Source organism: Fukomys damarensis, unplaced genomic scaffold (genome assembly GCF_012274545.1).
Source record: "Fukomys damarensis isolate Sample0158 unplaced genomic scaffold, DMR_v1.0_HiC HiC_scaffold_38, whole genome shotgun sequence".
Lineage (NCBI taxonomy): Eukaryota > Metazoa > Chordata > Mammalia > Rodentia > Bathyergidae > Fukomys > Fukomys damarensis.
This window is the reverse complement of record NW_022900950.1, coordinates 31,940,119-31,965,750: the sequence shown is the minus strand read 5'-3', so window position 1 is coordinate 31,965,750 and position 25,632 is coordinate 31,940,119. Positions and strand designations below refer to the sequence as shown.

General features: G+C 36.7%; 1 protein-coding gene across 1 annotated transcript in view; it reads left to right on the top strand.

Moving 5' to 3' along the window:
* The window catches only part of Flt1 (fms related receptor tyrosine kinase 1), a 169,469-nt gene that overhangs the window by 93,014 nt on the left and 50,823 nt on the right, over positions 1–25,632 (top strand). Inside the window, exon 15 of the mRNA XM_010623956.2 lies at positions 15,892–16,023. Coding sequence (XP_010622258.1) covers positions 15,892–16,023 — 132 coding nt within the window. The remainder of the gene's footprint in view (positions 1–15,891; positions 16,024–25,632) is intronic.

The window sequence follows — 25,632 nt, the reverse complement described above, 5'->3', positions numbered from 1 at the left end:
TAGGTATTCAGTACATTCATTATTGGGATCTTGTACCTTTACATGACAGGTCTTGGTTCTCATTTTTTCCCCTTGTACCCTATTAATACACATGATTTTTCTGTTTGTATGTATCAATTAAAAATTAACTTTAAAAAAATCTTCAATACATTAGATAATTGAAAAAGTATATCATCTGTGTTTTGATTTAGCTGTTTTAATGCAAAGCTACAGTAGGTTCTCAATTGCCATTAGCTGAATATACAAAAAAGAAGAGCGATAAAGAGGAAGTAAGAGAAAATTTGGGAGAGGTAACAAAGGCCATAGTCTTCAAATTAGAACTGGGTAAGGAGGCAACAAGGGGAGCTGGAGGTGTGCCTCAGTGGTAGGGTACCTGCCCAGCCTCTAACAGGCCCTGGGTTCTACCCGAAACCCTGGAAGAGGGGTGAAAGGAGGAGGGGAAGGAGGGGAGAAAGAGGAAGAGGGAAGAGGAGAGGAGAAGGTGAGGGACAGGAAAGGGAGAGAAGGGAGAGACAAGAAGCCACTAGGAGGGGCTGATAGGTGGAAGCGTTGATAGATGAAGGTGATGGAAGACATATTTACTCTGAAGAGACAGGGAAAAGGAGAAGACAAGCTAAAATGAGTCTAAATGAAGGATCAGTAATAAGAGAAAAAAATGTAGTGTGACCGGACAAAGACCAGAGGGCACTACACAGCAGTTCTAAGTTGGAGATGAATGTAATTTGACAGTGGCTGCTTTGAGGATGGTTTGGTTGGTTCCCAGGGAAAGACAGAGAAAAGCTCCTTTAGGAAACTCAATTCAGTTGGGCTAAAAATTATAAAGGTTTGCACCCAAACTTGTAGCAACTGTGTAAAGTCACCTGGGAGAAACTGTGGCTGAATTTCTTTGGTACCTCTCAGGCCACCTGCCCAGGGTTACCAGCAGCTCCTCTAAAATCATCAAGTCACCTTTCTACCTCACACATATGGTCTCCAGATTCTCCACGGCTGCTCCACCAAGGTTCAAGCTGTGATGTGGCTGAATAGTGCACTAGGGAGATTCACTTCCTAGAGAGCCCTCTTAGTAATGGCACTGTAAGGAGGTTGTGGGCTGTTGTGGCAGCAGGCCTATGTGGCTTAGGTTTGCACTGATACAAATGCAAATCATCTCACAAGGTCATTGAAATGGTGGGGAAAAGTAATGAATTCTACTTCTTTCAAAATATTCAAGAGAACAGAAGGCAATATTGACCTGAGGTGCCTGAATAAAGCCTGCATAGATGATTATTTATTACTTATAGCACTAAGTTTCCATGACAGGTAAACATTTTTAGAGAGCTCTTGAAGGATAAAGCAGGAGTAATAAAACAATGAAGAGTCGAGAAAGAGTAAATTGTGCCTTCAATAGACTGAAACTGGATCAGGAAAGGATCACTCTCACTCAATGATTAATGTTCCTTCTTAAGTGGGAGAACTTCTTGGCCACCAGAACTAAGTATCTACTGACCTGAAAAAAGCATCAGTCACCACTTTGTCACCGACACCAAAAATCTGTACCTGTAGGCACTACACTCAGATCAAAGTGACTGATCATCCTCACACCTTGCGGGGTAGGAGATAGGGGAGACAGGTCATCTCTGGATTGTAAAGTAGCTTAAATAAGTCCAGGAAAAACCTTACAGAAAAGAAAAAGAGAGAGGTGAGTGAGGATACCAAGGCCCAAGGATGATACAATGACCATCTTCACCTCCAGGCTCTTATTAGAATTGGGAGTTTTGCTTGTTTTTTTAGTAATAATGAAGTTCAGAAATGTTAATTATTTTTACTAAAACTTACATACTATCGTAATTGCCTTGTCTTTCTCATGGGATCAATCTTTATGATGCACTGTAAATGCAGAACTATTATTGTAAAAAAGAAACATCTACACCACTGTTAGGTACAGAAGCACAGTGCATATGAAGGGGGCCTGAGACTCTGTTTATCACCTCTCTATCAAACCAGATCTGCTGATGGGCCTGTGCTCATCTGTGCTCGTAGTCCTTTTTCTTCAAAGTGTCATTAAAGTCAGGGAGTGTCTCTGTACCCAGACTAAGAAGAACCAAGTTTCACTAGTGGGTCTACAAGTAGCTCTTCTCTGCTGCTAGGACTCAACACATCCTCAAGTAGTTTTGTTGTTGTTTGTACTTCTGACAACAATAAAATATGAGGACCACACTGAACACAGTGCGGAATCAAGGCTCAGTTCCCTTGTTAAGGAGAAGCTTCCCTTGAGAAGGTAAAGAGAAAGGAGTGAAACTAAAGAGGAGGGTGGAGTAACCACATAGAAAATATATAATCTGTTGGTGCTGCCAAAGCTCAGAGTTACAATCCTGGCCTCAGGCAGCAGAGGAGCCTTAACCACAGCCCCCAAAAGGTGAGAATTAGGAAATGGTACTTTGTGTACTTCCTGCAATTCAGAAATTATTTGTTAATGTTTGTCTAGTTCAATAAGGCTGAAAAGTAAAGCTGTAGTGTCTATGATTTATCTCCAGAAAAGTAAAGTAGCCCATGAGAAAAGCCCCATTTTGAACTGGAAATCAATAGAAGTTATTTATGGCTAAAAGAATCTCCGCCTTCAAATGTGTCTCTTTATTGACAAGTTCTAGTTTATTTAGGTCTTGCACCTGCCTATATATATGTACATAAATGTGTAACATTATATTCACATCCTAAGGCTTTGTCCAAAATAAATTTCTTTGATGCATTTCACAGCATAATATCCTCGGCCCTGTTCAGTCCACAAGAGCTTCCTGAAAGCTGAGGGCCACAAGACCATCTACCCGAGGGCACAAAATGACCAACACAAACACTTGCATACAAATGGCAGGGCTTCCTCTGAGTGGTTTAAATTAGGTTGAGTGTATGGGGGGGGTTCAGGTCTACTTCAACTTCCGAATTAAAATTTAGAATGTAAGAAATGGGAACTCGCAAATGTGGGCATCACCCTAGAAAGTCTCTCCCTCTTTTTAATGTGGCAAAATACCTATACTATAAGTTTCACGACTTTAAAATATACATTTCAGTGGTGCTAAGTACATTTACAACATTTTGTAATCATTATTACAATCTAGTTCCAGAATGTTTTCATAATCTCAGATAGAAATCCCATATCCATTAAAGCTTTTCTACACTGTTGTTGTTGTTGTTGTTGTTTTTTGGTACTGGAATCAAATCCAGGGCCTCACACACCCTAAACACACTCCCTACACTGAGCTATCCCCCTACCCTCAAAGTTTCTTTTTTATTGTGAATTAGCCACCGTTTAGTCTGAAGAGTATATGCTTGAGGGCCCAACAATAGAGGATAAGAAATGGGGAACTAAGAAAAATGAAGAAAAAAATAAATAAATAGATACAGAGATCTAAGGTGGAGAGATACACTCACCAAGATCTGTCAGGGACTGTATGTAGCCTGTCCACAAACAGCAAACCCAAAACTAAGAGCCTCTGGATGGACCCTTAGAGCAAGCGGGGGGGCTCAATCCCTAATCAACAGAGTCCTCCAGTCTACTGAAGACTAGATTATTAAAGCAGGGAAACTCATACATGAGCTTAGATGTGTTCTGTTAGTAAAATAACTAGAAGAGATTTTTTTCTATTTCACATGTCCAAAATTTGCATGAAAATCCCTCCTACCCTGAAACACAGACTTAAAACAATTTAGCAAGGACCTAAAGGACACATACACAGAAATGCAAGTGGAGGCACTATTATGCTCAAGTAAGGGAAATATGCAAATGAATATACTCTCAGGTAACCTATTCAGTGAATTTAGCCAATTGTTTGCATAGCTCTAAACTGCTACTCAAAACGTTAAATCAAGAAAGGTCAACCTCTTGCCACCCCACATTCGAATGACAAACTCATCTCATTCAACTTAGTGGTCATTAAACTGACCATAACCGGAAAGGAAATGAAATACAGAAAAGGTCTGCATCAGGTCCTCACATACATATACACAACTTTCAGGAGCCTACCTTCTGATAGAATGAGTTTTGGTTTGCCCTTTTATTGCTCTAATACAAAATTTTAAATTTTTGTGAAGTACAGATCTGCTTTCTTAATTCAAAAATATATGATTGTATGCATAATCAGTAGCAAAGTTTGCAGTTGTTTAATTATTTTGATTTATTTAGTTTTTAAACATTCATTTAATGGCTCTTTGGTAATAGTAAAGAGGCCTATATTTTATCTTATTCATTTTAACTAAACAAGTAATATGTGAATGCATTTTCACTGTAAAAACAAATTGATAAAGTACAGAAATTCTATTAAGGAGAATTAAAACATGTTAACTGTTAGATATATATCATTGATTTTTTTTATTTTTCATCTCTATATGTGCATATAGATATATATATAGATATCTATATATATATGTATGCTTTTAAAAAACATACAAATGGGATCTGTCATTCATTCAGTAGGTATTTTCTGGAAGCCAACAATATGACAGGCATAAACTAGGTGCTAGGAACAAGACAGGGCTCTTTAATTTACATTATAAAAATATAGGTAATAAACTATAACAAAACTATAAGCATATAATATATAATGAAATAATAACTGCTATGACAAAAAATTAGATAATTGGTTATACTGTGTGACTGCTAGTACAGATGAATGGGAAAGCCAGCATCTCTGAAATGAAATTTGAGTTAAGAGAGTATTACGTGTATTGTTTAGGACTTGTTTTTATCATTTAATGTGTCTTAGAGGTCAATACACATTATTTTATCTCATCCTAATTTTTAGCAGTCATACATTTTTTTGGTACCAGGGATTAGAACTCGGGTCTTTGCACTTGCAAGGCAAGCCACCACACCACTGAGCTAAATCCCCGGCCCAGCAGTCATACATTTTACTGTGGCATTTCCATAATTTATTTAGCTATTCCTTTAATGACAGAAAAATATGTTCTGAACTTTAACCTCTTTGCAATGCAATCATATTCCTTATCCTAAAATGATCTTTATAAATGCTATATCACCACAAACAAAAAATGTCCTTATAGGCTACTATAGACAGGCTATGACAAAGCTAAACATGCCATATGATCTGACTGGGTCAGGAATATATATATGTGTGCATGTGCGTACATGCACTCACATGCGCTTACAACTTACAGACAGACATGTGAGCGCTAAGACTATTTAACAATTAATTTTATTGGTACATTTTAGGCATACAATATAATGACATTCATCACTGGAGATTTGTACCTTTACAAAATATATCTTGATTCTTCTTTTTCCCCCTTCCCCTGACCTCCCTTCAACCTTCCCCCCCTCCCTATTTACAAAGACTTTGTTTCCATTTTTTCATTTTCTTATATTAATTCCATTCCCCTCTTTCCTTTTCCCTACCCCTCCCACTTCTCCTTCCCATTTCAGAGCTAAGATTTATAGCCAATAACTACAGAGTTGGCACCACTTACCGTATTTATAAAAGTTAAATTAGTGAAGCAGTAAACATTGTCCCAAATGCAAGGACATTTGTGTATGACTTTTCCCTAATTGACTGGTTTCAGAGAGAGGAATATTTTACAGCTTTTCTATTACTGACCACTTCTTACTCTTTTCTAATAATTCTTCTTCTTACTCTACCTTTTTCAAAGAGCAGTCTCATTAGAGACCACAATGCCCATCGTGAAATCTGCGTTAGACTGTATGTTGTTTTACAATATTGTCATAATTTTCTTCCATCTTAACACATTATTATAAAGTGAACTTTTCATGGTTTCAAACTACTCACACTTGACCAACCTATTTTTTTTGTTTGTTTGTTTCTTTCTTTCTTTCTTTCTTACATCCACAAAGGCTTTGGCTGGATCTCAGTGTAAAATTCTCAATAAAGAAGGAAGAAACCACAGGGTGACCATTTCAAGCATAGCAATTGTTCTTTTTATGTCCTTTTCCCAATTTTGTCACCCACTGCCATTTACTATACTTGGATTTCTTTTCCCCAGATATAGTTTTGCAAACCTCCAAAGTCTGGCAGGAGATTTTTAAAAAATCTTCTAGAGGAAGCTGATCAGACATCCTGTCTCTAGTTTTCTTGGATCACCTTTAGTTATCGTCTATCTGTATTTTGGTTCTTCTGGTCCTTTGTTCAGACACAGCCCTGAACTATCAATTCTTTTAAGAACTATCAATCCAAAATATGATTATTTGTTGTGTACCTAGAAATATATACATCATCATCATCGTCATCATCATCATCATCACTACCATTTGCAGAAAACATTATTTGCCAACTTCAAAAGAAATTATTTCGCTAGAGAGTCAAGGTTACTAGAATAACAACATTCACTTTTCATTTGATTAAATTTAACAAACATATTAATTATCTACCTTGAGCCAAACACTGTTACACTCTACAAAAAATGAAAATAAACATTTAGTCATTACCTTTAAAAAAAACAGAGAATAGGGGCTGGGGATTTAGCTCAGTGGTTCTGCCACCTGCCTTGCAAGCACAAGGTCCCAAGTTCGATCCCCGGTAGCAAAATAAATAAATAAATAATAAAAAACAGATAATAGGCACAAAGTCAGTTCCGAAATATGCAATGAGTGATATAACATTTTATCACATATTAGCACATTTGATGGGTAAGCAAAGGAGGCTTCATGGAAGAGATGTCATTTGAATTGGACTTTGACACATATAGTTTTGATGATGAAGATTAGTTTGGCCGAGTTAGATGGACATGTGTTCTCTGTGTCAGAAGTATACATGGTCAACTGAGCAACACATGAGTCACTGGTCAGTCCAGAAGGCTAATTTAGGAAAACAACATGTTATTTTTTTGCACAAGGAATAGTAAGCAAACATATGGTGTACATTTCATCCAACAAGTTAATTTAAAAGCTCTACAGATTATTTACTCAAGAGTGGATCAGATTAAAATTATATTCCAGATTCTTTGCTAGGCAAGTATTGTCATTTACAAAGTCCTTTGAAAGAATTAAGTACTAAATGGGCCAGACACATTTAAAATTTAGAGCATTCCCCATGAATAAATACGTTAACCAACATGGTCACAAAGTCACCTACAACTACCATTAGCAACCAACAAAATTGGACATTCAAGTCATTGCATTGAGGCTGCTCATCTGATATCATGGAGTACATTAAAGATTCCTATAAAAACCACCAATACAGAGTTTTACTTGTCTCCTTGGGGCTAATGAAACCACCTGTGTTTGCATTTCTAACATCCAGGAACTGGGGCCTTTTGAACTTTAGGATGAGAGTGTTAACTGGCCTACTTTACAGATTCTGAGGACAAATGGGCATGCTGCAGGTCATCTGTCAATACTGCCACACAGAAAGTTAGTGTTAATAATGGATTCACAACATTCAGCAAAGATTGCAAAGCTGATCCTTCTCCTCTATCCTGGGTCCCACCATCTTGATGCATTTGATCATTTCCTTAGCTGTTGTAGGTCAGGCACCTGTTGGCTGAGGACTCATTAAGAATTCCAGCAGAATTACCTTTCACCAGGAACCCACAGTAGAGTAAACAGATAAGAAAGTCACCAATTTGACTATAAAATGATAAATGCCAGAGTAGAGTCACACACAGAGGGATATAAAAGTAACAGAGAAGGGGTCCAAGAAAACCAGAAGATGTTTTCCAGAGCAGCTTAATATTAAAAAAGGTCAAGGGAACAACATGTGCAAAGTCACTGAGGCTTATCATAAACTGCAAATAGATCAGTACAGCTTACATCAGGGATCCATTTAGGGGGAGACTCACTGAAGCCGGAAAAACAGGCAGAGGCCATACCATAAAGATCTTTCCTTAACAAAAATGTAAGTTTATCCTGTGTACATCCTCTAAGTCAAAGATTTGTCTAGTCTGTCCAGCATTCATGTTTTTAATGGCCCTCAGAGGAAATCGACATGAGTTGATTTGGTTGCCAACATTTTAAAAGCATGAGCTTTAGCATTAAAAACGTTCAGATTTCTGCCTTCTCTTTAAAACTCAGAAGACAATCCTAGACTCAAATTCCCAGTTGGTAGGAGTTAGTAGAGCCTTCATTTTTAGATGGAAGAGAAGCCTTCTATGCTACACAGAACCCCGCCTAGTAGTTAATCCCCAATTTACATACATTATGAGCATGGCTCCTGGAGGCATCTACATTTTTTCTATGCCCTCTTGATCCAATCTGATACAAGTTTTATAATAAAAATAAATAAATCATTTGTCTTTGGGGAACTGTTACATTTTCAGTGGGTTTAAGAATCTGTATTTCTTGTCTGAAGCTACAGAAATACATGGAAATGACAATATGTTGCTCCAGAATCAAGCAGGTGTATAATTAAATTACCTCAGCAATACAAATTAGAACATCATGTTTATAAGAGAGTTCTACACATGACTTTTAATACTAATATCAAAAAAGAAAGAAAAAATTTAGATAGAATAGCCTTTCAAAGAACTTAATACCATTTAGTATAACAACACAAAATTACATCATACTTATTTTTTAAGTGTAGTAATTAAGTTTATAATCCTTGCAAGTGATTTTTACAAAAAGTTTATTCTCTTAAATCCAATGCATTCACAGGGTGTTAACATTGTAAATGTTCATCATTTCCACCAACTGCAGCATTAGCTAAGTAAACCAAAATCACTTTTATCATAGATATAGCCAATGATTATTAATTTTTTAAAGGACCTAAATTCCAAAATTTTAACACAGGTAGTTTTATTGTATGTTTCATCTAGTAGAGATGTGTAGAGATGAATAGTTTCAAACTATGTAAATATATTATGCCACATTATCAATCCACTAAATCAAAAGCAATTGCCAAGCTGAATAAGTTACAAAGAAATAATAATTCTGGCTCGAACAGAAATGTGCAGTATTTTCAAAGCTCTTAACAGTTACCCACTAATTCAAAACTCCAAAGTTTACCTAGAATTGAATTAGATCATACTTAAAAATAAATATAACTAAAGAGAGACATTTCAAGAGAAAATCATAAAACTATTAAATGTCATAAGAAAGACCTAAATAACACAAAATGTTTGACATTTCTAGATAAAGTTAGTATCAGGTACAGTCATACTGCTGTTTTTTGCAGATCAAAATATTGACAATTTCATATGCTGTAACCTAAAACTAAATATGACAATTTCCCCTAGATTATTGTATAAGTTCAGTGGAATTCCAATCAACATCACAACATTCTATTCTTTTTATAGAATTTGACAAACTATATCAAAAATTCATATTAAAGAATAAAATGCCAAGAATAATCAACACCAATTTGAAGAAGAAAGAGTTAAGATTACATCAACTATCAAGATATATTAAGTCAGGCATGGTGACACATGCTTGTAATCTTAACTACTCAAGAGGCTAAGGCAAGAGGATCACAAATTAAAGGCCAGTCTTATCAATTTATCAAAATTTAGCAAGACCTAGTCTATCAATAAAATTTAAAAGGACTGGGGATGTAGTTCCACAATAGAGCACTTTAGCATGTACAAGACCCTGGGTTTAATCCATAGTACCATCCACCCCCCAAAAAAAGATTTTATGACAAAACTATATAAAGGGAGTATTTTATGAATTTAGAATAGGAAACAATTTTTTTTACTACAAAAAACAAACTGCACCAGAAAATATTAGGTTTGACTACATTAAAATTTTTAAAGTGTTTGAATTAAAGATCCACTATTAAGTAAACTTTAAAGAAGGATGGGAGAAGATCTGCAGTGTATTTAAGCAACAAAGTATCAGCATCCAAAACATATAAAGAACCTTAAAATTCCTGAGAAAAAGACAAACAAGCCAATAGAAAAATGGGCGAAGCATCTGAACAGGAAATTTACAGAAAAAAATATGTGAATGGCCAATAAAAATGTCTCACCTAACTAGTGATTAGAGAAATGCAGATTAAAACCACAGCAAGATACCATTTCTGACCCATCGTTTGTTTTGCTATTAATTAAAATGATAAAAGCAAGTGTTTGAAAGTAAATGGGAAAGCAGGAGTTCTTAGTGTTGGGTAATTATAAACTGATCTGTTTTGGAAGGAATATTGTAACATACTTGGTAGAGTTGAAAATGAGTAAATCTCATGAACCAGCCAGGAAATCTGTGCATAACAATGTAAGCAAAGCTGTATGAGATGTTCAGTGCAACATTCTTTGAAAGCAAAAAAGTGAAAACTACCTAACTAGCCTATAATAGAGAAGTGGATTTTTAAAAGTCTGTGGCTTTTTAATACAAGAGAATATTACATATTAATTTAAAAATGAACTCCATCTACATGTATTAACAAATTACTGATGAATAGGAAAAAAGCACACTTGTGCTGTATGACAAAATTTACTTAGAATTTTTAAACATAAAATATTATATATTGTATACAGATATGTATCTATGGTAAGCCCTTGTCTTACAAATGAGTTCTGTTCCAGGAGAACATTAATAAGTCAGATTCTCTTGGGTTCATAAGTCAGATTTATGAATGAATCCAACTCATTTGAGAGTCCAACAAAGTGACTCTTATACATACTTGACACAAATATACAATGTAAATCATCAAAACCAAACCTCCACATCACCACCACTTTTCCTCTTGCTTCTGGACTCCTGGGCTCTGATTGAGGACTGTACTACTGTACACTATCACACTGTACAGTAAGCACCCAGCAGCACAACTGTGACAATGTCTACAGACATGTAATGTACCTCTGAGATGTCTTTGCATCTACGAATGTTTATAATTCAAGGTACATTTGTATATGTGAAAGTTCACAACTTGAATGTAAATTTGGGACTTACTGTATATAGAAAAATTGTAAAAACATGCACCAGAATGATATACTCCAATGTCAGGACAGTAACACCTCTGGACAGAGAAGGCAAAAGACAGGACAAGAGTTTCCATAGATTTTAGCAGAGTATGGAGGTGTAGGCCTGTAATCCAATCACTCTGGGAGGCTGAAACAGGAGGATTACATAGTCAAGCCCAGCCTGGGCGACTCAGCAACTAAGCAAGACCCTGTCCCAAAATAAAAATAAATAAAAAATGAAATTTAAAAAGCTGAGGATGTAGTCAACGTGAAAGGCCCTGTGTTCAATCCTCAGAACCCACACAAAAAAGTATTTATAGATTTTATTTCATGAGAGAGAGAGGGTGAGGGAGAGAGAGAAATCTAAAGCAAATGTGGCAAAATGTCAAGGCAATGAAATAATTAAAAGTAAACCTAAATAGGACCTTTGTTAAAAGGTGTGTTCCTCAACAGAACAGGGCCTATATCATAATGGCTTATCATTTGTTGGTGAGGACCAACAGATTAATGCATTATAGAAACTTGGACATGAATGGCAGAAGACTTGAGGGCTGGTGGACTGAGCATGTAGCAGCAGGCACCAAGGCCTTTGGATCAATCTCCAGTGCCACAAATATAGGAGATTACTTGAGCAATGGGGAAAAAATAAGAACAGTGCTGAGATGAGAGAGGTTTGAGGCCAGCCTGGGCAACATAAGGAAGTCTCTGTCTCAAAAAAACAAACAAACAAACAAAAAAAACCACTAAGGATAGTAACTTCAAGGCCTTTGACTTTGCTCGTGGTGTTAAATTGGGATCTGAGTAACAGAGTAGTAGTGCAAAAGAGATGATAAGTAGCTGCTACTACAAATGTACAGTGGCTCTCACTTGCCCACTATATATCAATACTTAATTTATTTTCTATGACTGTAATGTATACTATATCATACACTTTTCAAGATTTCAAAGCTTTCATTTAAATTATCTCCATTGCTTTTTACAGCAATACCATGAAATAGGCAGAGCAAGTATTATTCTTTTTTCACTGTGGATAAACAGCTCCAAAGAGATTTGATCACTTAGTCAAAGTTATAAGAGATAGCATTCCTTCTTTCCTTATTATCTGGACTTAAAATAGGGACTTACCTTGGACTCATCTCTAGTCCTGTATCCAGCAAAGCATCAGTTGCTATAGACCATCTCTACAAACTGTACTTCCATTTCTTCCTCTCCATTTCCTTTCCCACCATCCAGATTTGAGGACCTGAGTCACAACTGGGGAGCCGGACTTCCAGTTTCCCCTTTTTCCTTCCAGTCCATCCTGCAGCCTCCTTGTAGACTAAACTTCCCTGAACACCACTTCCATTATATGTCATTTCCCAGCTCAAAAACTCTTCCTGACTCTCTTCCCTCAACCAAGATTTCAAAGTTCTCCTTAATATGAACTCACCTTTTCCATTAATGCTCAAAGCAGGTGCTTTGGAAATATAAATGTCCAAAGGATGCAAATTAAAACAATAGTCATTTCAGCTATCAAATCCCTGAAGTTTTATGGTTTTTACTTTTAAAATGCTACTGTTTAAAATAGAAATAAAACAGTCTCTTATCTACATCTAGTAGAAGTATTGACAGGTCTAATCTTTTGGAAGGCAGTTTGGTTATATGGGTCAAGTGTGTTTTGACCTAGAACTCTCTGTGGGAAACTATCCTGAAGAAATAATCTGAAATACAGAAAACTCTTTGTGCCTAAAGATGTTAATTATACTATTATTTAGAATTAAATTACTAGATATGCCCAATACCAATCGATAGGGAAATGATTAAAAATTATTAGAGGCACATATAATGGATGATTTTATTAAATCTATATAAATATATATGAATATATGGACATATATGGATGTGGAAGGTATTTACAATATTTATTAAGGGAGGAAGTATTTAAAGTTGTATAATGTTTAGGAGAAATTTTACAATTTTTCTCTAGTGATTTTGTTTTCTCTCCCCAAAACATTACTTCGCACGTTTTCCCTCTCTTCAAAACTCCTAAGTTTCTTTTTCTTACTCACTTTTGCAGATGAGTAGCTCTGGTTTGTTGAGAAAATGTATCATCAGATTTTCCACTCTACTTGTTCTTTCCACTCTCATCCTAACTAAGTGTCCCTGCTCCTATACAAAGTCAACTTGGCCATTGATTACATCCCTCTCATTTCTTCAGGATTCTGCTCTTGGCATTATCTCTTCTGTCCCCGGTATCATCAACCTCCTTTTCTTCCAGAGTATTTCTGTTAGCACATAAGCATGCTATAAAATTCTACATCTTGCAAAATAGTTATTGTCTTGATCTTCTCCAGCCACCTCCATGAAGCAAACCCCACTGCCACCATCTCCATTTGGTCACCTCCTACCCTCGTGCTGTGACTGTTGGGCTTTTCTCCCTCATATCACTGAAATGGCTCACTGTCAAACCCAGTGGGTAGTTGGGTTACTTCCTTGTAGTCTCTTGGTAGCACAGAACAGAGCTGACTGTTCTCTTCTATTATTTCCTTGGGGTCTAGGAACCACACTCTACTGGTTTTCTTGATGCCTCTTGGGATCCTCCTCCTATTGTGTGACTCCTTCCTCCTCTTATTCCAAATTCTCAGGGCTCAGCCTTCAGACTTCACTCCTTTCCCTCTGTTCTCTGCCTATGGCACCTGTCTCTGTGCCCGTGACTTTCCTTGCCTTCTCTACTCTAATTCTGCAATTGACTCTCATCCTGACCTCCTCCCTGAGCTCCTGATGAAACTTACCTTTGGATGTGCAGCAGCCATCTCATTTATGGTATGCCAAATGGATCAGAACTCAATCTATCTCTGCCTCCCTCCCTCCCCATTTCTCTCTCTCTCTCTTTCTCTCTCTCTCTCCAATCCTTTCCATCACAGGAAAGATGCCATAGTTCCCCACCTGTCCAAACCATTACTCAGGAAGTCAATCTTTTACAGATTTTCCTTACATTTCACATACTGTCTGTAAGCAAGCTGACTGGTGCTGCCTTCAAACAAATCCCCCAAAGCTCCACTGCTTGCAACATAGTCACTCCAGCCCAAACCACTATGTCTTTCATCAGACAAATTCAGTAGCCAGCTACTTGCTTTCCAGCCTGCTCTCTGTAGAGTTTTACAATCCTCTAATGACTTTAGACTATACTTAGAATAGAATCTTAAGTCCTTACCATGGCCTCCAGGATTATACATGAATTGGACCCTGTCTTGTTCCTGTTTCTTTTTCCCTGAAGTTCTGGGCTGGAACCCAAGGCCTCCACCAAACTGCATTTCCAACCCTAGTTCTCACCTCTTCTGCTGGCTTATTTTGCCTTACCACAGTGACCTTTTTACTGTTTCTTAAGCTCATTTCTGTCCTCAGAGACTATGTATTTACCACTCCCTGTGCCTAAAATTCCGTTTTCCAGGACTTTCTTTCTTCCCACAATCTTCAACTTGACTTATTTTCTTCATGGATTTTATTTCTACCTGAAATTATGTTATTTATTTATAATTCTCCAAATCTAGAATTTAAACCCTTTGTATGAAAAAAAATTTACTTGCCTGATTATTATCACCAACATCTAGAATACTGTCAAGTATATATAAGAAGCTCAAAAATACTTGTTATATGAGGAACAAATTATGTAAAAGTTCACAAAAACAAAACTAAAGGAACAACATCTGGGAGGAGATAAGATTGTGTTTTGTTGGTCTTTTTAAACATTTTATGCTTTCAAATATTTCTCAAAGTTTCTGTATTAGTTGTGTCTTTTGTAAACATGGAAATATAAACTATTTATACCAACAAAATATAGACTATACCCTGGTCAGGTCTACTTTATTACTATTCCAGAACAAACCCTCACTGCACGTTCATTTCAACATCATGCCTTTTTTCAAGCCTTCCTTTCTCCCTGTACCTCTGATAATCCTTCAACTCTCATTCAAGGGCCATCTCCTCCATCAGCCTTCTCTGAGTACACCCATTCTCGCTGATCTCCTGCCCTTTCCCAGACTATGCACTAAGCTAGGTATGTTGCTCAAACATTTATTCATTCTCATTCATTAAATATGTTTTATATGGTTTATGTATGTGTCTATCAGTATGAAGGAAAGACAGAGAAAGGGCAGTGTAAATTAATTTTCTCTCTTGGGCAGATACCACATCTTACTCTGCTGCACAGAGTCTCCAACATGCACTGATGGCAGAGGAAATACTCAATAAACACTTGGTGATAGAAGCAGGTGGCAAATCTACTAGGTCCATAGGCCTTTCACAGTTCTGAAAATTTACAGTGTTTCCTTCACTATACCATGTTCTTTATTACTGAATACATTTACTATGTGCCATGCACTTGCCATTCATTTTTACACTTATTACATAGGAACTGCTTTAATTTTTATTTTAAGGTGGAAGAAACTGAAACTTAGAAATGTTAAGTAAATTGCCTTAAGTGATGAAGCCTGCAGTGGTTAAAGCCTGGATTCAAACATAGCTCAAGCTTTTTACCACTGTACTATACCACACATCAGGCTATATGACAGATGAAATATCATTTCCTTTGGCCCAAATGCCACAAATATATTTCCAATTAAACTGCAAGTTCTTGGTCAAGTTATTGAACCTCTGGGGGTGGATCTCAGTTTCTTCCTTTGTAAAAGGGAAACACTACATAATGGGTGGTTAGAAGTGTCAACATGTGAATGGTGTGCTGCAGGGTGCTTAGCACACAGTGGGTATGGAGTATATGTGGTTGTTATCATTAGATATGCTACCTTCTTGATATCAAAACTTTAAACTCTGAGTTTGGCAGCTCCCCTCATGGCTCTCTACTGAGTGGGATATCTGCATTTCCAAAACTGGAGATCACAGACTGCTGTGTTGTGCAGGTGCCAGAGAGAAGCCTAAAGAAAGAGAACTCACAGACCAGCCCAAGTTAACAAGATTCCTTTGACTGGATACATAAGGATAGGAAGACACCTAGGTTACAGAAGTAGCTGTTTCTGTTTGTCAGGCTCACTAATGTAAACATTTCTCACTCCTCAGGAATTATTTTAGGACCAGGAAACAGCACTCTGTTTATTGAAAGAGTCACAGAAGAGGATGAAGGTGTCTATCAGTGCAAAGCCACCAACCAGAAGGGGGCCGTGGAAAGTTCAGCATACCTCACTGTGCAAGGTAAACAGCTGCATAGGAAAGCAACAAGAAGCTGTTCAGACACCTATTTTCCTATTTATTTAACTTCCCACCTCCCAGTCTCCTGCCACCTGGCTAGTGTGTTCCTCTCCCTGATCTCCTGCAATGCTTCACTGCCCCTCCGGGAAGGGCTGTCTGGTTCTGTCAGGCAAGGCAGCAGGTGAAGACTGGCTGGCCATCCTTGGGAGACCAGTATCTGTACAGGTTGTCCAGGGAAATAGTTCCTGGAGGAAAAGAACCCCCACCACTCACAGTATGATTACAGTGACCCACAGAGAATGGCCCCGGTGGTTCACACCTGTGAGAAATAAGTCCAAGAAGAAAGAAAAGGCAGGGGTTGCGGGTAGGGAGCATGGGCAAGGAGAGAGGAACCCACACCCTTGAATCTGTTCATTTTTTTTTTTTCCTTTCTGATTCCCATAAGTTAGACATATGCTGCTTTTCTCAATGTTTTCCTAAGCTAGTTTTTATTATGAATAGATGTAAAATATTGTCAGAGAGAAGCAACACATAATAAACCACATTTTAAAAAAATATTACAAGTGCTTCCTCCTTCTAGGCCTCAGACAGTTTGTTGAGCAGCAAAATTCAAAAAAACTTGAGTATGCCCAGATGGCTTCCATTTGGAAAATAAGTTAAGCTTAGTTTCAATTCCTCAGTGCTAGAATCATGTAAAACAGAAAACTTACAGTGTTATGAAATAATAAATTGGTGCCTCTCAGGTACAACTGTCAATATTGAGGTTTGACATGAAAAGATCCAAGGTATTCAGTAGCCTGTTTCCAAATATTCACCAGCATACAGTGATACCTCAGTTGTCAAACAGTTCAAAACTTGAACTTTCTACTATTCCAACAGCACAGTTAAAAAAAAAAAAAACAAAAACTGGTTGGTGTTCATAACTTTGCTCCATAGTCAACCAAAAATCTCACTTGAAAAAACCTGCCCAGGCCAAGAAGGAGTCACACATCACACCGCACTGTAGACTCAAAGGGGTGATGCTTCAGGCTAAGTGCCACTCTCACCAAGATAACATACAGTGCTTGTGTTAGTGCATTAACATATTCATAATTATACTTTTTTGGCACTTCATTTACATAAAATATCATAACCATGGCTCCAAAGAAAGTTGGTGATACCAGCAGTAAAGCTCTAAGAGGAAAACTGTGAGAATCATGATACAGTTAAAGAAAGCATTTTGAAATTTGTTAAAGCCTTGAAAAAAATGAATTTATAAGTCTAATTTTGGGGCCTAAGAACCAATAGTTTGGTTTTTCCATTATTTTTTATGGGCAAATGTGTTCAATTCTCAAACTTTTCAGTGTTTGAACATGAATTTGGAACAAACTGAGTTCAATAATCAAGGTATCACTGTACTTCAAAATATGCAAGTACTGGGCTTGAGGATGGAGAATGTGGTCAGCAGTAAAGCGTTTGCCTAGCATGTGCAAGGCTTCGAGTTTAATTCTCAGCACCACCAAAGCAAAACAAAAATGAGAAAACAAACAAAATAACCCCAGAATATGCAAATACTTCTGCGGAGTAATCAAGAAGAAGGTAATTTACTTTAATTCTCTTGCCTTGGAAACTTACATTGCTTAAAGATTATCACTCTGAGAATTCAGACTCCTTTGAAACAGAATTACCATCTCCATTCATTTACAAGGAGGTAATTTAGACTTTTCTAAAACTGAAATCACCACAAATTTATATTTCCAGAAAAAGTAAGAGAGTCCCCAAATACCCTTAGAATGGTCCTGTTTGTTTAGCAAATGACTCCTGTTTAAAAATACTCTTTCAACTCTTCTGCTTATACAGAGAAAACAGTTTATTCAATGTCCATCTCTCTTGAACATCTCCTTCCTCAAATGGTTGCTCCTCTATCTTTTAACAATGGGAAAAGGGCTAGAGATTTAGCTCAGTGGTTCCACCACCTGCCTTTCAAGTGCAAGGACCTGAGTTCAATCCCCAGTACCAAAAAAAAAAGAAAAATGGGAAAGCACCACAGGATCTGAATCCCCAGATTCAACCAACTGTAGGTCAAAAATATGCAGAACAAAAAAACTACATCTCTCCTGAACATACACAGATATTTTCCTCGTCATTATTACCTAAAAAATATGGTATAATGACTTTTTATAACATTTACATTGTATTAGGTATCATAAGTAACTTAGAGATGATTTAAGATATACAGGAAGATGTCCATAGGCTCTATGCAAATACTACCCCATTTTATAAAAGAGTCTTGAACATCCTCAGACTTGGGGGTCCAGGAACCAATTCTCCTCAGAGACCAAAAAATAGCTAGACTTGATGCTATTACCCATGTAAGAATCCAAAGAGGTAAATAGTGTTATGCTCAATCTACAGATGAAAAGAGGGAGACTAAGAGGCTAAGTAACCTGCCCAAAGTTACACAATAAACACATGGTGAGTCAGAGTTGTGTCCAGATCAGTGTAAACCTCCTAAGAACCCCACCCTCCTTCCATTCTTCTCATTCCTGAGAAGGCAGTTGTCTGCCAGGCCCCAGGACAAAACTGAGCTTTTACACTTTCAATTACCCTGCCATTTTGGTTTTCTCACTACATACTTCTTAATTCCTTACACTGGTACCTTTTTCAATTGGCATTATGCTCTTCTGAAATGTCTGACAATTGAAAGAACACTGCATCACCGATAATTTCTAGAAGTTTCTAGAAGCCTCTATTATTTACTCCTGAGGAAAGGGAAGAGTTTTCACTTGAATTGCCTGTGTTGGCTGCCATTGCCAATGTTCTGACCTCCATCATCTCTTGCCATCAGTTTTCAGCCTCCTAACCCACCTACCTACTTCTCTCACCTTTCAGAAATCCACTTCTCAATCTAAAGTGATATTTTCCAACTGTCATTTCCCAGTGTAGGATATCACAGTGGCTTTCAATTGCCTATTGCCCTCCTCCAGGCACACAGTGCTTGATTGGACTCCAAGGGCTCCTTCTCAGGCTCATCTCTCATCCTCACCTGCTCATCCCCAGCCCTCCAGCTAAAATCTATTTGGGAATCTGAAAACACTGGAGCTCTTCATGGACACGGCATTTCCACATCTGTTTTCTGGTACTTGAACAGCCTTCCTTCCCAACTTGATCTCGCCCCACATAATCTTACTCATCCTTCAAAACACACTCTGGTGTCACATTCTCTGTTGCTGACCTTATCTCACCATTTTTTATCTCTATGCTCCCAGGGTGCTTGATGTGTCCCTTGGAAGCTACGCTTACCATTGTTTCTTGTCTTTTTAGTACATTCCTCTTGGCAATAACAAAACTAGTTAGGTTACAACTGGTTAGGCATTAGATTTTCTGAGGAACTGGTACTTCTAACTCATGGGCTTTTCTCCCACATATGGCTTCGATCTGGCCTTCTCTCATGTTATCTCTTTTATAATTGTTTCCTCTGCTCTCTGAACAATGGCATATCCAACCCTTTTGCTCAAAAAATATAGTTAGCTGAGAAACTAGATCACTTCATCTGCAATCATCAAAACACATCTGAAATATTCTGCCTATTTTAAAAAGAATAAATAAATGGAGCCATTTATTTGAACAGGACACTGAATAATATGGAAAACTTGGGATAGTTAGCTTAGAAAAGAGACAACATAGAAAATGTAACTGTTTCAAATACTTAAGGAGCTTTCTGACAGTGAGGCATTTAACTCACTTTTTGTCACTCCTGAAAAGATAACTAGAACCTAAAAAGGGAGATGATGCAAAAGTTTCCAGGATACAAGTTTCAGCCCTATGTGAAGATATAATTTGAAATAAGAAGAATTTTTGCAAGTTGATATTGGGTGGATTGAAGGAAAACTTGAATGTATATTTTAGGTGTATTATCTTGATCTGAATTATTTTCAGCTCACTAAAGAAATCTGATCCTGGGATGCTGTTCAGAGCAGTTGAATGTAGTTATCTGCTTGGTAATTTTACAATAAAATTGGATTCTTGCTCTGAAGTCAGCCTGGTAGCTGTGAAACATTCTCTAGGTTTAGACGTGATTTCCTATTAGATGCATATGGACTCTTCACATTGACCTATCTTGTCTAACTGAGTTTAGGAAATGAAACTGGGCATACAAGTTATGTCTGTGGCTATGTTTAACAGATTTAAAGAGGTTCAGGAATTAGCCAGGAAGGAAACTGTCTGCTCTTTTTATTTCCTTTGAAGAAGGATTCTTATACTCAGATAAAACAATGTGTTATTTTTGTATGTGAAAAGGATGAATGGACTGTAGAGTCAGAGTACCTTCTTTAAATAATCACAGGTCTTGTTTGGTTTGGACAGAGCCTGAGCACATGTAGAGTTCTCAAAGGGGAAGTTCCAATATCAAGATCAACAATAAAACTGTTAGCAACCAAAATTATTTTTGAAATTAGTCTATAAACATACCAGCCTGGATATCTGATCACTTCTGAAATTAACATAGCATTCATCCAAACCTCAGAAATTGATAGGACTATTACAATGGAAGTGTGGCACATTTTCATCCAAAGATTTAACATAATCATATATTATCATTATTATTGCAAGCAATAACCACAATATGTAAAAGAACTTTCTTATAACAGATGTAGGCATTACTGTATTTCAACAACATTACACATTAGGAAACTTGAAGAACAAGTATTATTTTAAAAATGATTAATGGATATAAAAATGACAGAAGACATGAAATGATTCCCTTAAGGTCCTGCCGTGTTAATACTTGATATGTTCTTATAGATGTCATTTGTAAAATTTGTGCCACAATAATTGTATATTGATGCATATTTGGGAAAATACCCACACTATCTAAAGTATGATTCTCTAATAAAATTCCATGATTCAAGAATAGAAAAGGCTCAAAACTAAATTGCCTGGGTCTACAACCACTACAATTTTGCAGCCTCTGGCCAGGTTTCAGTTTTCAGTTCCTATCTGAGCATCCTCTGGTCCCTGAGTGTCTTCCACCTTAAGTACTCCTTCTGAATCCTGCGCCCATATTTACTTCCACAGCTAACTGGGCACTGAAGGATATGATTGACTAACTCACACAACTATGTTGGGGGCTGATGTTTCTCCTCTCAGGTGCTGGTAAGTTCTGAGGGTTTCCCAAGTAGACAACATGCTTAAAACAGATGAACTGGTTGTTCACTAATTCTAAACAGGAGAGCTGGCCCAGGGATATGTATGGTGTGATCAAAAAATAAGTGATTGTTTAAATTCTTTAAATGTATTACAATAAAAGACACATTGCCATTAAGTCCCCTCAAGATATTCCCCCTAGCCTTTGAACACATCACACATCATTCTTGCTACTTTCTGAAGCACTTCTGGAAGTCCTCTTAGTATCTTTTGTTTGTGTAGTCCTGGGTGCCTCCACATTTTTAATCAGTTCAAAATGTTTACATTTTATGGTCATTTCACCAACTATAGAAATGATCCCTGAAAGTATAGCCTTTTTTTTATGGTCATTTCAACTTTGAGGAAGAGCCAGAAGCAGCATAGTATCAGATACAGTGAATAAGAAGGATGAGGACACACTAATATTTTTATGTGTCTGTCTCTCTGTTGGATGACATTTGGCAGCATTATTCACCGTATTTTTTTATCATACTTCATAAACACATTCATGAACAAGGACCTAGAGATGTGCTTCAGAAAAGTGGGAAGAATGATTCATGTGTTCAAAGCTAGGGGGTATCTTGAGGAAGATTAATGAAAATGTGTCTTTTACTGTAATAAATTTATACATTTACTGTATATTTTGATCACCCTCATACATGACTTTTTACTTCATTTCTAAACAATAGCATAAAGCTGGCTTTAGCCATGCTTTCAAAAGCTAGTGATGGAATTCAATTTAGGATGATTAAGATCTTCATAGATAATTCTTAAGGCAAACTAATTCAAACTCAAATACTCATTTTAATTTCTCCTGTGGAAACTAGGCTGACACGCAACTGCATAGGGTATTACAGAAGTGGATTCTAGGCTAGTGAACTTGGAGTTGGGCTCTATAAAAGCCTAGACCTATCTGATTCTGTGTGATGCTTATCAAACATGCAGAGAACTGTTTTGGAAGTGTTTTGTTTTGTTAGAGACAGGGTCTTGCTATGCAATTCAGTCTGGCCTCAAACTCACAGTGACCCTCCTGCCTCAGCCTCCTGAGTCTGACCTTCCATGCACCACATCTGGCCAGAAAACTGTTATAAGCATGCATGCATTGTCCTTAACTTTTGCAACAAACCTGCAAGGAAATGCAGCTATTTGAAGGTGGGAATCTAGGCACAGAAAGGCTAAATAATTTTAGGATTGCACAACTAGGAAGTGGCAGATCTGAAAACTAGGATCATGTTTAATCCATCTGCTGTACTGCACCTCAACTCTGAAGCAACAGCACATATGGTTAAGAGGACCCCATCTGAATCCAGGTGCCTCTGCACTCATTTGGCAATTTACCTACCTTCCTTCAGTTTTCTTATGACATAATGGACCTGTTAAAAATAGCTTACTAACCTTTACTGAGCTATTGTAATAATTAACACAGTTAAAACAGTAATGTGATGTGCCTGAGTCTATTTCAACAAAACATTCTGTATTATACTTTTCCTACACTTAACCAGTGATTCACCCACATGGTGATCCAAACCACAGATTTCCTGTTTGGCTTAAGGATTAACTTGTCATAAAACCACATTATAGAACCGATGTCACAAATACTAATTTTAAATATCTATCTTCACCTAACATTATGCTTGAAACTTGTACTTCAAACTTAATCTGGATACAGTACTTTCTTTTTTTTTCTTTTTATTGAGTTTATTGGTACAATCCTGGTATACAGTACAGTTACATTCATCATTGGGATTCTGTACCTTTACATAATAGGTCTTGATTCTCATTTTTTCCCCTTGTCCCTGCCCTCCCTTTACCCCCTCCTCCTCTCCCCATTTACAAACACTTTATTTCCATTTTTTCAGTTTCTCATATTTTTTTCCACTCCCTTATTATCTTTCCCCCACCCTTCCCACTTTCCCTACACCTTTAGCTCTTTACTTCCTATTTCACATTATTAATTATCTCATTAGGATCCTGTGTTTTAGTTTTTCACACCAAAGAAACTATTCGGTATTTCAGTTGAAGAAATCTCTGTATGAACATTAAAAATAGGGAATCCTTAAATAAAACTAAAAAGTAAAGTAAAAGAGAAAAGGCAATAATGTAACATTAAAATAATCCTTAATTCTGGAGATGAAAATGGTCCCTGAACATATTTAAATTGCTTCTTGCTCTTATAGTCTTATCTTATTCTTTTTTTTCATTATTTAGAGAATACTTTATGTTTCTGTAATCAAACCCATGTAGATATGACCTTACATATTTAGTACTATGTGTTACCCCTGTATACATGGAAAAAAAATAAAAAATAAAAATAAAAAAATTAACATTTCTAGACCAATATGGCTGTCCATTTCTGTACAATGCCAACTCAACATAGTAAATTGGGATGACTTTTTCAAAAATTCGCAGCACTGTTAAAGTTTCCCAAAATTCAATTTATATATATATGCATATATATATATATTTATATTTATATAAAAAGACTAATAATAGTAGTATGTTATGCATCGATAGCAGCAACAGCTTTTCCAGGTTCTGCAGTCATCTGAACAAAATTATAGACATTCAGAACATTCCATTAAAAAAAACAAAACAAAATGAAACAAAAAACAAAGAAAAGAATAATATCCAGAAAACAGCAAAGTTCTGTTGCTGTTGTGGTACCTGGCACCATTTTTTTTATTAGCATCTTAATCATCACCTGGAAAGAGAACATTCTAGAGTAATATCATTAAATATAGCCCTGATAAAGCACGATCACTACTATGTATGATAAAGCAGGTACAAGATATTTTACATTCACAGAGGTATGATACAGTACTGTCCTATATCAATAATACTAGAATCAGTTTTGGTTTGAAATTTGCTTTGTCTGCAAATAAGATTGCTACCTCTGCTTTTTTCTGGGCTCCTGTCACATGGAGAATTGTTTTCTATCCTTTCACTTTCAGTCTATGGGCTTCTTTTTGCACTAGGTGTGTTTCTTGTATACAACATATTGTTGGATTTTGCTTCTTATTCCATTTTGCCAGTCTATTTCTCTTTCTTGCTGAGTTGAGGCCATTGACATTGCTGGTTTTAACTGATATATGTACTGACTTATTATTGACATGTTATTGGCCTTTTGTTGACTCTTTTTACTTTTTCACCTTCTCCTTTTAGTTTCTTGCCTTGCCTATTTGATTTGCTCTGTTGGGCCTCATGGTGTTGTTGCCTTCATTGTCTTTTTCTAGGGTCTTGTTTAGAATTCCTTGTAGTGCTGGTTTGGTATTCATGTAGTTTCTCAGGTGTTCTTTGTCATGGAAGTGTCTTATTTCCCCATTCATTTTGAAAGAGAGTTTTGCAGGATACATAAGTCTAGGTTGGAGGTTGTTCTCTTTTAGTACTTGAAATATCTCATTCCAGGCTCTCCTTGCCCCAAGGGTTTGTGTTGAAAAGTCTGCTTTGATTCTGATGGGCTTTCCTTTATATGTGATTTGTTTCTTTTCTCTTACTGCTTGTAGTATTTTGTTCTTCTGTTGGGTTTCTGGGATCTTGATTATTATATGTCTAGGTATAGATTTTTTTTTTTATTGTAGCTAGTTGGGGTCCTATATGCCTCAGTTATCTGAATGTCAAATTCTTCCCCTCTGTTTGGGAAGTTTTCTGTCATTAATTCTGTGAACAGCTTTTTAAAGTCCTTTGTATTTTCTCCTGGTACTTCATGTATTCCTATGAGTCATATGTTATTCTTCTTTGCATCATCTAGGAGTTGTTTGATCGATTTCTCATGATCCCTTACTGTTTTTAAGAGAACTCTCTTTTCATGGTCACTGACTGCAATCTTATCTTCCATATCTGAGAGTCTATCTTCGCATTCTTTTATTCTGTTGCCTACACTTTCAATTGAGTGTTTAATCTCCTGGATGTCTGTTTGAATCTGTTTTATGGATTCCATTTCTTTCCTATGTTGGGCATTTATTTTTTCCATTTCTTTCTTATGCTGGGCCTTCATGGCTTCTATCATGGTCCTGAGCTCATCTATTTTTTTGTCAGTTTCTAGTCTAGAGTCTCGAATCGCGACTTCCATTTTGCTCACTATCTCTATGGTTATCTGGGAAATTATTTCTGTTTTGAATTTTTCTAGAGCCTGATTGATCTGTTTTGTTACTTCCTGTGCTTTGAGTTCAGGGTGTCCTGGTGGTTCACTATTGTAAAAAATTAACATTTCTAGACCAATATGGCTGTCCATTTCTGTACAATGCCAACTCAACATAGTAAATTGGGATGACTTTTTCAAAAATTCGCAGCACTGTTAAAGTTTCCCAAAATTCAATTTATATATATATGCATATATATATATATTTATATTTATATAAAAAGACTAATAATAGTAGTATGTTATGCATCGATAGCAGCAACAGCTTTTCCAGGTTCTGCAGTCATCTGAACAAAATTATAGACATTCAG